The 13,803-nt window shown below is 43.3% G+C and overlaps 1 protein-coding gene across 1 annotated transcript in view; it reads left to right on the top strand.

Moving 5' to 3' along the window:
• KLHL3 (kelch like family member 3) overlaps positions 1–13,803 on the top strand; it is a 77,099-nt gene that overhangs the window by 26,376 nt on the left and 36,920 nt on the right. The window contains exon 4 of the mRNA XM_068980233.1: positions 11,331–11,447. Coding sequence (XP_068836334.1) covers positions 11,331–11,447 — 117 coding nt within the window. The remainder of the gene's footprint in view (positions 1–11,330; positions 11,448–13,803) is intronic.

Genomic DNA, 13,803 nt, shown 5'->3' with positions numbered 1-13,803 from the left:
CTCAGGTAGAGGAAGGACGCAGAGAAGCAAGCCCCTCCTAGTCACCTGAGTCTTTCTGATGGGAGGTGTCTCAGTGGGTAGAGCCAATTCTGTGAGCAGATAGCCTGTTTCTTGCATCCCCTTTGAGACACAAAGTTCAACTCTCACCACACGCAGCCTTGTTGACCCAGGGGCAGGGTAGGCAAGCTTCTGGGACACACATACTGTGAGGAGAAGGGATATGACCAAGTTCTACTGCAGTTTGACCACTGAATTTCTGTGTACTAGACTTTTCTGAATCTTTGCTTTTTCAGCTGGTAAATATGTTTCTACTTCTCAAGATTTCCACTCCTTATGAAACTCTGTTGAGGCTTTTCAGAGTGAGAACTAACAGAGAAATGACCCACATTTCAGGTATAGGTCAGCAAGAAATTGGTTGGATCTCTTCAAAAAATTAGATTAGTGTCAAGTATGTGTTAGAAAGAGAAGTACAGATTTGTTTCTTTCTGCATGATCACATTTTATGTACTATTATCTCCTAAAACTATCATCAGGGGCCAAATTCTGATATTGTATTTCCTGGAAAGAATTGGACCTTGTCTCCTGGGGTCTTTAGTGTTGTGTGCCCTCCTGTCTTGGAGAAGGCAATAGCACCCCACTCCAGTACTCTTGCCTGGAAAATCCCATGGTTGGAGGAGCCTGGTAGGCTACACTCCACGGGGTCGCTAAGAGTTGGACATGACTGAGCGACTTCACTTTCACTTTTCACTTTCATGCATTGGAGAAGGAAATGGCAACCCACTCCAGTGTTCTTGCCTGGAGAATCCCAGGGATGGGGGAGCCTGGTGGGCTGCCGTCTCTGGGGTCGCACAGAATCAGACACGACTGAAGTGACTTAGCAGTAGCAGCAGCCCTCATGTCTGAATTCCTGGCCTCTCCAGGGATGGGTCTGGGGTACAGGCAGGAGCTCCCTGGCCAGTAGGCTGGGCTTGAGTGCTTGCTGGCAAGGCACCATCCAGGGACCAAGCAAGTATGTCCTATGCTTAGGCTGGCCTCTTGGCAGCCTTACCACCCTCTGAGATCAGCATTAGACCTGCCAAATTCTCAGCCTGCAAACAATGATCTGGCCTGAGTCACTGATACTCTTTTTACTGTTCTTCTCTGAGAGCACAGTTCACTAAGCACCTGTGACTGGAATACTGCCACACTACGACCAAAAACTTACCTTGACTGCTCACTGTGATTATTTCACACACTGTTAAAAAAAAGGTGTTTATGTTGCAGTAAGCTCAGAGACATGAGCAAATGCAAAGTGCACGGCTCAACTTTTACAAAGCCAGCATCTGGATCAAGAAACAGAACTCCAGGGTCTTCCTTCCAGTCACTACCTTCCACTTCAAGAAGCCAAACTACTATTTGACTTCTTATAGATCAGTTTTACCAGCTTTTAAGCTTTCTATAAATGGAATCTTGCATGCTTTTGTGCCTGACTTCTTTTGCCCAGAGTACTGTTTTGCACATCATTCTAATTCTTAAAACAACTCGCAAGGCCATTTTGCAGAGGAGGAACCTGAGGCTTATTTACAGTAGATGGTTCTATGATTTGAAGCTGACTGTGTCTGCTGCCCTGCTTTTCATTAAGGAACCTCCACCCTGATGGGGAGACCCTTAGTTATTACCATTCAAGAACTTTGGAGGAGTTCCCTGGTTGCCTAGTGGTTAGCATTCTGGGCTTTCACTGTTGTGGCCCAGGTTCAGTCCCTGGTGGGTTCCTGTAAGCTGTGAGGCATGGCCAAAAAAAGAGGAAAGAGCTTGCAGTATGGTGGGCAGACAGACTGATAATGTGGCTGAGAAAAGTAGCTGGCTGTAATCAAACTTCAAGGAAAGCACCCTAGAGTGTTTTATTCCAAATTTGGGGGATAGGAAAGGCCTCATAGGATAGGAAATATCTGAACTAAAACTTGGAGAATGAAAAGTTGGGTTTTTGGAAATCTATTCAGGTTGAAGGAATTGTAGGAATATAGGCATGAAAGTTTGAAATAACTTACTGAGGGGAAAATAATTTGTGTAATGCAAATCAAGGATTTTTGATGAGGGAACTGGAAGATAAGGCTGGGAAGGGAGTAGGGGTTGTGGAGAAGGTTAGGAAGTGAGGGCTTTCTTCTTTAGGCCAGTGTTTACCCAACTGCATGCTATAAAACCTAATGGTATGAGATAGTTTTAGGTAAAAAAAAAAAAATGTTCAAGTGAGATGCATTTGGGAGACAGTGGCTAAAACAAAGGAACCAGGTTGAGAAACTGTGGGACTTGTCTGAGCATTTGTATATTGATGAGGATCGTGAATCTCTAAAAGGGATTTGTAGCTGTATCTGATGTGCTCCCCAGACTCTTTTGGGTCCTAGAACCTCTTTACTATGGAATGTCTCTGGCTTCTAGTATTTTGAGGAACACATGAAGGAAGCCACCTTTCTTTGGTTGCCCCAAATAATTTTTAATTATTGTGTCTGTCAATTTTCATTTCATTAGTGATCTGTATGTTTTGATGGTGAGACCATCTTCAGAGAGTGTTATATCCATAGGAGTCTGGGTTATCCTGGGCTGTGAAGGTGCCCCTTCTAGAACAAATTTACTGGTTTGGAAATAGTTTTTATATTTTTGTCTTGAGTACCTCTTGTACCACCTGGATAGTAGTAATTCAACCCCCACATCTGTATGTGACATGAGCCTTGGGTTCTGGTTTCTTGAAGATGAAGTTTTCACTCCCCAGGCCATAGGAGATGGTGAACTTCCTTCCACTTTCCCATAGCAGATGGTTGGAGTTCATCTATTGCCGGTTTTACAGCTGAGGCTACACTGTCCTCAAGGAGCCTGTGGCCTGCACATTCAACCTGATGGGATACTTGTCCTGAACCATTAAAGCCCATATCAGAATTCTACAAGCCCGTGAGTCATTTTGGTCTCAGCTTTCATTCAGCTCCCAGACTTAAATCCTTTGTTATTTAAAGCACTCAGCCTTTACCTCTTGCTTCTGAGTATGGCTCAAATCTATTTTTTGGTTTTATACCATTTTTTCATGTGTTTAGAGCTATAGGGGAAGATTCCTTCTAAGTCAGCTCAGTATGCCGTGTTGGCTAGAAGTTGTTGTCCCTCCTTGGGTCATGTTCCCGTCATGTGTAGGATCAGTACAGCTGAAGTAGTCTGTCAGCTTGGAGGCCTTTGTGTCCAACCATTGTGCTTCAGTCCTTTCCCGTATCCTTTGTATAGTGAATCATAGTGGAAGTCTTTTGCTGGCTGTAGACAGTAGTGGAAACCTGGAGAACAATTTCCAGGCAAGGTGCTGTTATTGTTATAGTTTTGTCATTGTGTTTGTTTATATGAAGTCAGATTTCTGGCAGTGTGCTGTTGGAGGAAGAGAAAGAACCATGTGCCTAGTCATTCCTGCTTTGATTAATCTATCCATTCTCTCAAGAAATATTTCTTGAGTGCTTTCTGTGTGACAGATACTATGTTAGCCACAGGAGAGACATTGATGAACAGATAAACAACAAGATTCCTAGCCTCATGGAACTTACAGTTACATGGAGGGAGACAGATATTGTCAAACACACATGCAAATAAATATGCGGCTCGTGAGCACAGGGTGCTGTGAAAGTGCAGACTGAAAGCAGTAGTTGTGATTGCTGCCCTGACATCATGACTGGGTAGACCACTTTCTCACTGTCTTACCTCAAGTTCTCTTTTTGTGAGTGTCCCTAGCTGTTTCACAGAACTCTTGTGGGTCTGAAATGAAACAACTACAAGAAAGAGCTTTTTCAGTGTCAAACCTTAAGATGATGATACTATCTGAGAGATGAGGGCAACTAGATGATGTTTTCCTAGAGTCTGGGGAGCCTTCAGACCAGTGATATGCTGGTAAATGTTTAGCAGTTGGCTCTCCAATAAAAAATTCCAAGAGCTTTGGTTTGTTTGCTGATCCCTTTGCTAATTTCCATGGTGTAAATATTTCCACCAAGGTAATGTCACTAGACACTGAATTGCGGCCAGCTCCAATCCATCACTACTCCCAGCTGTGTCCCATGCTGTGTGTGGCCAGGAGTGGGAATATAGTTAACACACCTCTTGTTAAGTTTTGATTTGAGAAAGAGCGCAGAAGTATGACAGAATCACTCTTGTGTCTGGATATGCTGTCTTGTCTTTTTTTTTTAAAGTAATCTTATTGAAGTTTAAAAGGTTTTTATTAAAATATAGTTGACATACAATATTTTGTTAGTTTTAGGTGTACATCATAGCGATTTGACACTGAAATGCATTATGAAATGATCACGTTAAGTCTAGTACCTGTCTGTCCCCACACACTTATTACAATATTATTGACTGTATTGTTTATGCTGTATATTACATCCCCATGACTTATTTTATAGCTGGAAGTTTATACCTCTTAGTACCCTTCACCTGTTCTACCCATCCCTCCACCCTCCTTCTGTCTGGCAACCATATGCTTATTCTCTGTCTGTGAGTCTGTTTTCATTTTGTCTTGTTTGTTCATTTGTTTTTTTGTCTTTTAGATTCCATATATAAGTGAGATGATACGGTATTTGTCATTCTCTGACATTTCACCAAGCATAATATCCTCTAGATCCATCCATGTTGTCGCAAATTTCACTTTTTTTATGGCTGATTCATATTCTGTGTGTGTGTGTGTGTGTGTGTGTGTGTGTGTGTGTGTATCACATTGGAAGTGCTGTCTTCTTGATTTAAAATCATGGCAGTGCATTTGGCAAATGCTATTGGCTCAGTCCCTAGGAAAGAAAAATGTACCAGGGGATGTTCTAGGATGACAGGGAGGGTGCAGTTAGGATTTTGGATTTAGAAACATAGTTTCCCAGCTCAACAGTATGCCCAGGTTTTTCAAATAATTGTGCCTCTGAGATGCTATATTGCATAATGTTAAACCTGAATTTTTGGCATTAGAGGTGAGTCCATGTCTCAGATCCACTGCTTCCTGGCAGAAGGGTCATGCACAGGTTGCCAGCCTCTCTAAGGCTGTTTTCTCATCTATAAAATGTGAGCAGTGGTACCTCCTTCACAGAGTCTAGGGTGGACTAAATGAGGTCATACGTGTAAAATGCTCAGGACTGTGCCTGCTGTTACTGCTGAAATTAGTCCTTCTCAATCTTGAGTAGCAAATCTGGTCCATGTAGGAATATAGATTTTCCCCTGATGTTCTCAAAGCTAGCTTATTTCCCCATCCCTTGTTTGGGTGAGAATCACCCTTAACTGGACCTTTCCCCTTGCCAAGTCACTGCCGTGCCCTATTTTAATCTGAGTCCCCCTCTTCATTCTCAGAACATGTTATTTTTCTTTTAATTTTTAAATTTTTAATTGGAGGATAATTGCTTTACAACATTGTGTTGGGTTTCTGCCGTAGGTCAGCATGAATCAAGCAGGGCAGAGTGCCCCAGGGCTACCCTCTTTGCTCAGTATGCAGGTACGTCTGGCTTGGCTCCCTCTATAACTTAGAGGGTAGAGTGGAAGGATCAGGTTCATCTAGTGTTTTCTGACCAAGGCTTGTGCTTCCATCAGAGGTATGAGCTGAGGACTATGAAATCCGATTTTCTCCATCTTCTTTCCATGTAGCAACCTTGTAGCACTCAAAAAATTGGTTCTGAAACATGAAGCAGTGAGGAAATGATGCTATGGACTTCCCTTGTGGTTCAGCTGGTAAAGAATCCGCCTGCAATGCGGGAGACCAGGGTTCGATCCCTGGATAGGGAAGATCCCCTAGAAAAGGGAAAGGCTACCCACTTCAGTATTCTGGCCTGGAGAATTCCATGGACCGTATAGTTCTTGGGATTGCAAAGAGTCAGACACGACTGAGTGACTTTCACTTTCTTTGTCTAAAAGTGAAACACTAAGTGTGCCTTGGGGGCAACTGGTTATTTCATCATGGGGTCCACAAAAAAAAAAAAAAAAAGTTTTCATCTGAGTAGACGTTACCCTGTCCCATGATTGAAGCCACAGGGTTGCTGCTTAGATCTAACAGACCAGGGCTTTATGCAGTTTTCCTTTAAAGGGCCAGAGAGTAAATATTTTAGGCTTTGTGGGCCACAGCCTCTCAATTCAGCTCTGCTATTAAAGTGTGAAAGCAGCCGTAGATGATTTGTAATGAGTGAGCATGGCTGTGTTCCAAGAAAATTTTATTTACAAAAACAGGTGCATGTGGCCTGTGGGCTGAGGTTTGCCAACTGGGTAGCTACTGAGAATAACGGGAAAGAGTCTGAGCATTAGAGATGGGAGTATGTGGACCCAGCTCTGCTGCTTTCTGGCTCTGGACTTGAGTGAGTCACTCAGTACGGGGCCGGAGCGTATACTCACTGGCCGTCAGGAGAGTCCGGGGTTATGGTATTTCTGGAGAGTGTGGTGCTGGGCACGAGCTGCTGCTAGACATGAGCTGCTGCTGCTTCTACTTGTTGCCCCTTTGCCTTGGCCACTCCTTTGACAGCAGGGGCTGTTGGGAACGATTGTAGGCCCATAGGCTAGTTGAAGTTCATTTGCTTATTTTCCAAACATGGCATCTAAATGAAAAAAGTATGCGACCTCCTCTAGCTGTGGAGAAGGTCACCGTTGCTGCCAAGTGCTGTGGCTTTCACAGCTGAGTAGGTAAACAGTGCAACTGAGCGGAACCAGTTAGACAAGTCAAGCCAAAAATAAAGATAAGGTTAAATATCGACTTCATTAGACTCAGCCTGCATTGCAGCTTCTGTAACAAAGACTATGCTGATTGACAGGGAACGGTGTGATCAGCAAATCCTAACTACTCAAGGCCCTGCTGTTCATTCTTTAGGAAAGCGTTCTCATCCGGCCATGCGCTCTGTGCCTGGCACTGTGCTTGGTGGCAGGAAGTGCAGAGACAGAGCTGATACCCTTCTTACCCTGTAGGAATCACAGTCCAGTAAAGGGAAGAGGAAGGCAGTGTGCGCAACAGAGCAGGTGTGGCTGTCCATCACCTAACCCAGCAAAGCCAGGCATCTCTGGCATCCTTTGGTTCTAGGGCCTGGCTCTGCTTCCCTAACCCTGCTGCCTGCTCCGGCCTGCTTACAAGCTCATTCTGAACTCTTTTGTCCATTCATTCTTTAAATACATTTGAATGTGTATTATGTGCCAACAAAGACAAGGTCCCTGTTCTTATGAATCTTAAGGGTTAATTGAAGAGACACGCAATTATTTACAGTATAATGCAATAAGGTTGAGACACATAGCTACGTGAGAGTTAATAATTTTTAGAAATGAACTAGACAAGGAGGATTTCCATGACATGTGTGTCTGTGTTTGTACACATGTAGGTTATTTTATATAGAAATGAGAGCAAACTACACATGTATACTGCTCCTTCCCTTCTGTTCCATTCCACTCATCTCTCTTCCTTCTCTTCTTTCTGATGGATTCCTTTCTGATATCTCATCCAATCCGAGTATTCTCAGCCTGACTTAAGTACGTGTTTAGGAAATAGGACCAAAGCATTAGTAACATATCAATACACACAAATACACAGTTAGAATAAGAAAAATTGGAGGTTTTTAACCCACACTGGGAGATACAGCTTTCATTTCAACTTGTGAATTTTGAAACTGTAAATTTTTCTGTAGTATTTACCTTTTCTCTTAGGATTTTTTTTCTTCTCCCTTCCACTTTTTATTTTGAAAAATTTCAAACCTATGGTAAAGTTGGAAAAGAATGAACATTCATATATTCTTTACCTAGATTCACTATTTGTTAACATTGTGCTTCATTTGCTTTCTTTCTTTCTCTCTATAATCTTTTATTTTGTTAAATATTTAATTTTTATTTTTGACAACAAATTGTAGACATTATGACACTTTACCCTAAAGTATTTTAGCTTGCCCTTCCTAAGAACAAGGAAATTCTCTTTCTGAGCCATAAAACCATTATCATACCAAACAAATGTAACACTGACACAATAATATTTTCTAATATACAGTTGGCATTCAAATTTCCTAACAGTCTCAAAAAAAGTCTTTCATGGTTGTTTCTTTTTAATCCATGACCGAATAAGGATCATGCCTTGCATTTAGTTCTGTGTCTCTGAAGAAGAAGATTAAGCGTGCATGCTGTCATGACCAGCTCTTTGAGACCCCATGGACTGTAGTCTGTCAGGCTCCTCTGTCCTTGGGATTTCCCCGGCAAGAATACTGGAGTCGGTTGCCGTTTCCTTCTCCAGGGGATCTTCTGTTTCCATGCCTTTTTTAGTGTCTTTCATAGTGCTAACAGCTTTTTAAAATGGCAATTAAAATTTTTTTGTTTATTTATTTTTGACTATGCTAGGTCTTTGTTGCTGCACTTGGGCTTTCTCTAGTTGTGGCAAGTGGGGGCTGCTCTCTAGTTGTGGTTCATGGGCTACTCATTGTGGTGGCTTCTCTTGTGGGCCCCAGGCTCTGGGCACATGGGCTCTGTAGTTGTGCTACAGAGCACAGGCTTAGTTGCCCCTCAGCATGGGAAGTCTTCCCGCACGAGGGATTGAACCTGTGTCCCCCCTGGGTGGCCAGGGATGTCCCCAGTGCTAACAGTTTTGAGGAATCCAGGACACTTATGTTGAAGAGTGTCCCACACATGCAGTTGTCTATTTCTTTGCTATAAGGTTCAGGTTTAGCGTTTTAGAAAGACTACTGCATAGAGAATGCTGATTCCCTCTCATTAAGTCGCGTTCAGGAGTGTAGTATAAATTTGGCCTGTTTAACCTAAGTGGTGGTTAGTGGTGTTAACTTTGACCACTTGGTAAAGGTGGTATCTGTCAGATCAGCCAGTCTGAATCTCCCCCACTCTCCCTGTGTGACTGATAAGTGTTCTGTCAGATGACGCTTGGGAACTGTGGATATCTTGTTCCCAACGACTTTTCACCCAATGGTCTCAGCATCTGTGGGCGACACTGGCTGAATCAGTTATATCTGTGGTTGCAAAGTGATGTTTTTTTAATTCTGTGCTTTTACCTTATTAGCTGGCACTTTTCTGTGAAGAGCAGCCTTCCCGTACTTTTTAAAGTATGGATTCTTTTTATTCTTTGGGTTTTGGTTCATTGCTATCTTTTTCTTTTAACTAAATATATTTTAAATGAGGTATGATTTACACACAGTGAAATGTATAGATATTAAGTGTAAGATTTGATTAGTTTTGACAAATGCACTTGCCTATATAGCTCCCTCTCTATCTACATATAGACACTATCCATTATCACCAAAAGTTTTCTTTGGCCCCTTCCCAGTCAGCGCTGAATTACTTATTCATTATCCTGTTAGATGTTTATTTTTATTTTTTATTTTTTTTTAATTTTAAAATCTTTAATTCTTACATGTGTTCCCAAACATGAAACCCCCTCCCACCTCCCTCCCCATAACATCTCTGTGGGTCATCCCCATGCACCAGCCCCAAGCATGCTGTATCCTGCGTCAGACATGGACTGGCGATTCAATTCTTACATGATAGTATACATGATAGAATGCCATTCTCCCAAATCATCCCACCCTCTCCCTCTCTCTCTGAGTCCAAAAGTCCGTTATACACCGCTGTGTCTTTTTTGCTGTCTTGCTCACAGGGTCGTCATTGCCATCTTTCTAAATTCCATATATATGTGTTAGTATACTGTATTGGTGTTTTTCTTTCTGGCTTACTTCACTCTGTTTAAATTGTCCCAAATGTTGGCAATGAAAAAGCCCTGTCCAGCTCGCTCTGGTCTGTCTGTTGTGTCACCTTGATCTTTGAGTACTTTCTTGCTTTCTGGCACAAGAAAGTGTTTGGTCTTATTATTAGTTGTTGTTATTATTGTTTTTAACAGCTGAAAATATCCCATGTCAAAATTAGTTTAATAATTTCTCCACTAGTGGACTTCAGATAGTTTCTTTATCCTCTTACAAAAATCCTGCAGCAAACATCTTGGAACACATATTCTTGCACCACTTGTGTAAATATTTTTGTTGACTAGAGCTCTGAAAGTTATATTTCTAGGTCAAAGATACGCACATTTGAATTTTTGATTGCTATTGCCAAATTCTTCCTTCCCCTCTTAAAAAGCCATGTTAATTAAGCTTCCACAAACAGTGGTGGTTTCCCTGCTGTCTTACCAATGCTGATGTTTATGCGTGTCTGTGTGTATGGTGGTGCAGGGTTTGAATCTGAACTTAACCTTGAGTAAGGCAAACAGTCAAACCATAGATTCCCCTTTTTGGTTCCAAGACCTGTTTTGATTTGTATAGAAATGAAATCTCTCCTCGAAGGAAAGGTTCAACCCAAGGAGAAATTTTTGCCATTCTCTGTCATCAGTTCAGTTCAGTTCAGTCGCTCAGTCATGTCCAGCTGTTTGCGACCCCATGAATCGCAGCACGCCAGGCCTGCCTGTCCATCACCAGCTCCCGGAGTTCACTCAGACTCGCATCCATTGAGTCAGTGATGCCATCCAGCCATCTCATCCTCTGTCATCCCCTTCTCCTCATGCCCCCAATCCCTCCCAACATCAGAGTCTTTTCCAATGAGTCAACTCTTCGCATGAGGTGACCAAAGTACTGGAGTTTCAGCTTTAGCATCAGTCCTTCCAAAGAACACCCAGGGCTGATCTCCTTCAGAATGGACTGGTTGGATCTCCTTGCAGTCCAAGGGACTCTCAAGAGTCTTCTCCAACACCACAGTTCAAAAGCATCAATTCTTCGGCGCTCAGCCTTCTTCACAGTCCAACTCTCACATCCATACATGACCACTGGAAAAACCATAGCCTTGACTAGGTGGACCTTAGTTGGCAAAGTAATGTCTCTGCTTTTGAATATACTATCTAGATTGGTCATCAGTTCACCATTATTACCAACTTTTGTGGGGGACATCTATATAGTTTTTGTTCTGCATTAAACGAACATGGGAAATAGATGAAGAGAAGGGTTTGTGTGATGAAGGCATTGCCCCCAGGGCTTCTGGTCCTCTTGGGAAGACTTTGTAAAATTTGATTCAGAGTTATTTCTTTGCATTTCCACCCTGGGGTAACTGTTGGAATTGATTTTTATTTTGCAATGAACCTGGATGATTCTATGTTTGGGGCAGCAGGTGTGTGTGTGTGTGTGTGTGTGTGTGTGTGTGTGTGTGTGTATGAGGGAGGCAGAGAGAGCACTCTCTGACATGACATCAGGTAGTAAATATATTCTGTTTTTATTAATGTTTTCACTATTAGACTTTAGGTTAAATGCCTTTGTGGATGACTTGTAACTTTTCTTTCTTTTTTGAGGTTGAAGAGATTGAAAGCTATTTTAAAGTTATTATCCTTTGCTAAAGTTCCCTATTTCGGTTTTCCTTAACAGGTATTTGAAGCTGTGATTTCATGGATCAATTATGAGAAAGAGACCCGTTTAGAGCACATGGCAAAACTGATGGAACATGTCCGTCTCCCTCTCTTGCCGAGGGATTACCTTGTCCAGGTGAGTGCTGTGTGAAGAATCAAGTGCTTCCCTGGTCGCCCCGGCCTCTAGGAGTAGCAGTGGGCAACACTGGTTGTATGGAATGGTGAGGAGTTCCGTGGGTCTTTGGTGTGGAGTGAGGGCACTGACCCACTGATCCTGTGTGAGGATGTGTTAGTGTAAGGTTTAAGAGCATAGGTTTGAGAATGAGACACTTAGGTTTAGTTTCTCCTCTCCCACTTCTTAGCTTTGAGTCTCAGTTTCTTTTTCTCTAGCAGGGAAATTGTACTAAAGCCAGGTAGGGTTGTTATGAGGACCAAAGGAGTTGTAAGTATGTAGTTCAGGTGTTTAGCATGGAGCCCAGGGACAACACGTGTTCAACAGAAGTTAGCTACTTTTGTTGTACAGGACTTCAGCTAGGAGGGTCATTTCTATGTTCTTGTTTCTATGTTCCCTTTTTGCTTCATGTTAGGCAACTTGGGGCCTAATTCAGGACATAAAAACCATCTCTTCACAGCTGCCTGGAATACATACTGCATATATGGGCTTCCCAGGTGGCTCAGTGGTAACAAATTCGCCTGCCAATGTAGGAGACACAGGAGATGTGGGTTCGATCCCTGGGTCAGGTAGATCCCCTGAGGGAGGGCATGGCTATCCACTCCAGTATTCTTGCCTGGAGAATCCCCATGGACAGAGGAGCCTGGTGGGCCCATTCCGTGGGGTCGCAGAGAGTCGGGCATGACTGAGTGAGCACACACTGCTTCCTCTAAAACATGGCACCACATGTTTTTTCATTTAATCCTATAACAACCCTGTGAGCAGAGGTTATAACCCTCTTTTGACAAATGTGGGCTTTGAGGCTTATGGAGGGTGGGATTTATGCGGGGTCTCCAGCTAATAGGTAGGTGGCAGGGTCAGGATTCAAATCCATGTCTGGCTCCAGAGCACCCCACCTTCCCTAAGCAGACACCATCTTTAATACTCTCTGTTCTGTTTGTGCATTACACAACTGACTTTGTAGCATAAATGGCATTAGATGTTTTCCAAGCAGGCAGAAGATAAAACTTAATAGATAAACGACAAGTGCCAAGGCAGAAGGCCAGCTCACCCATTCTCAGGAAGCCTCTGGGAGGAATGGCAGGTGTAAAGCAAGGATAAGAGGAGGTTCAGTATCCAGCAGCAAAGCTCTGTCACTTCTTGACCATAAGACGCTGGGTAAATCCTCAACCTTTTTAAGCCTCTGCCTTCTCATCTGGTGAAAAGAGCCCCTGCCCTTCTAGGATCACTTGAGGATCAAATGAGATACATCATGTAGAGCCTACAAGCCAGTGTTCAGTGATACTGCTGCTCTCGTCACACCACTGCTGCTATCGGCACTAGTGGGAGACAGTATCCTTACCAGCCCTTGTAAAGTCCTAGTTTGTGACAGTGTTGACCACAGTCCTCAGAGGTCAGTGGAATGTTTTCTGTGTGTCTGAACCTCAGCCCTCTTCTCAGGGTGTTGAGCGGATCGCTCAGTCATGTCCGACTCTTTGTAATCCCGTGGACTGTAGCCTGCCAGGTTCTTCTGTCTGTGAAATACTCTTGGCACAAATACTAGAATGGGTTGCCACTTCCTTCTCCAGGGGTCTTCCCAACACAGGGATTGAACCCGGGTCTCTTGTATGGCAGGCAGATTCTTTACCTTCTTGGCCACCAGGGAAGCCCAGGGGCCAGAGTGTATACTCAATAACCTTCAGACGTGCCCTGCGTTTTACACCGTGGATGGTACCACTGCCACCTGGTGGCCACGCATTCTTCCTGTAGGAGAGGCCCCCTCAGCAGAGGAACCAAACCCACCCCAGCTCCCAGTGTCGGAATCAAGCCTCCCACGGAGTGGGCCCAGCCACCTGTAGAGGTGGATGCTTGGCCTCCAGCACCGTCTCACCTGCATAAGGACCAAGGGCAGCCCGTGGACTTGGGTTCTAGAGAAAGCTAAAGGGCCTTAGAGAACCCGTACTCACCACCTCCATCGGGTGCCTGCAAGGGAAACTTAATGAAGACTTTAGGAAATAGTTCCTGGGTCATTAGGGCAAGGTCAGGTTTAGGTCTGGAGAAGAAGGAAGATAGAGACAATGGGCGTGAGATCTGTGATGTGGGACTTTTTTTTTAAGTTTTTTTTTTTTTTCCAAAACAGCTTCAGAAGGAGATATTTCATTAACACTCATTTGACCTTGAAACTTCAAACAGTTCTAACCACTGAGGATGACTGTTGGAGGAGGAGAGAAAGGAAAGCTCTGGGCAGACCTGTACCAATATTGATTCCTAGGGGAGGTGTTTTTTTTGTTGTTGTTGGTTGGTTTTTTTAAAAATAGCTAACATTTATTAGGTTTTCATT

This window comes from Capricornis sumatraensis, chromosome 9 (genome assembly GCF_032405125.1).
Source record: "Capricornis sumatraensis isolate serow.1 chromosome 9, serow.2, whole genome shotgun sequence".
Lineage (NCBI taxonomy): Eukaryota > Metazoa > Chordata > Mammalia > Artiodactyla > Bovidae > Capricornis > Capricornis sumatraensis.
The sequence above is the reverse complement of the archived record's forward strand: the minus strand, read 5'-3'. Positions and strand labels throughout refer to the sequence as shown.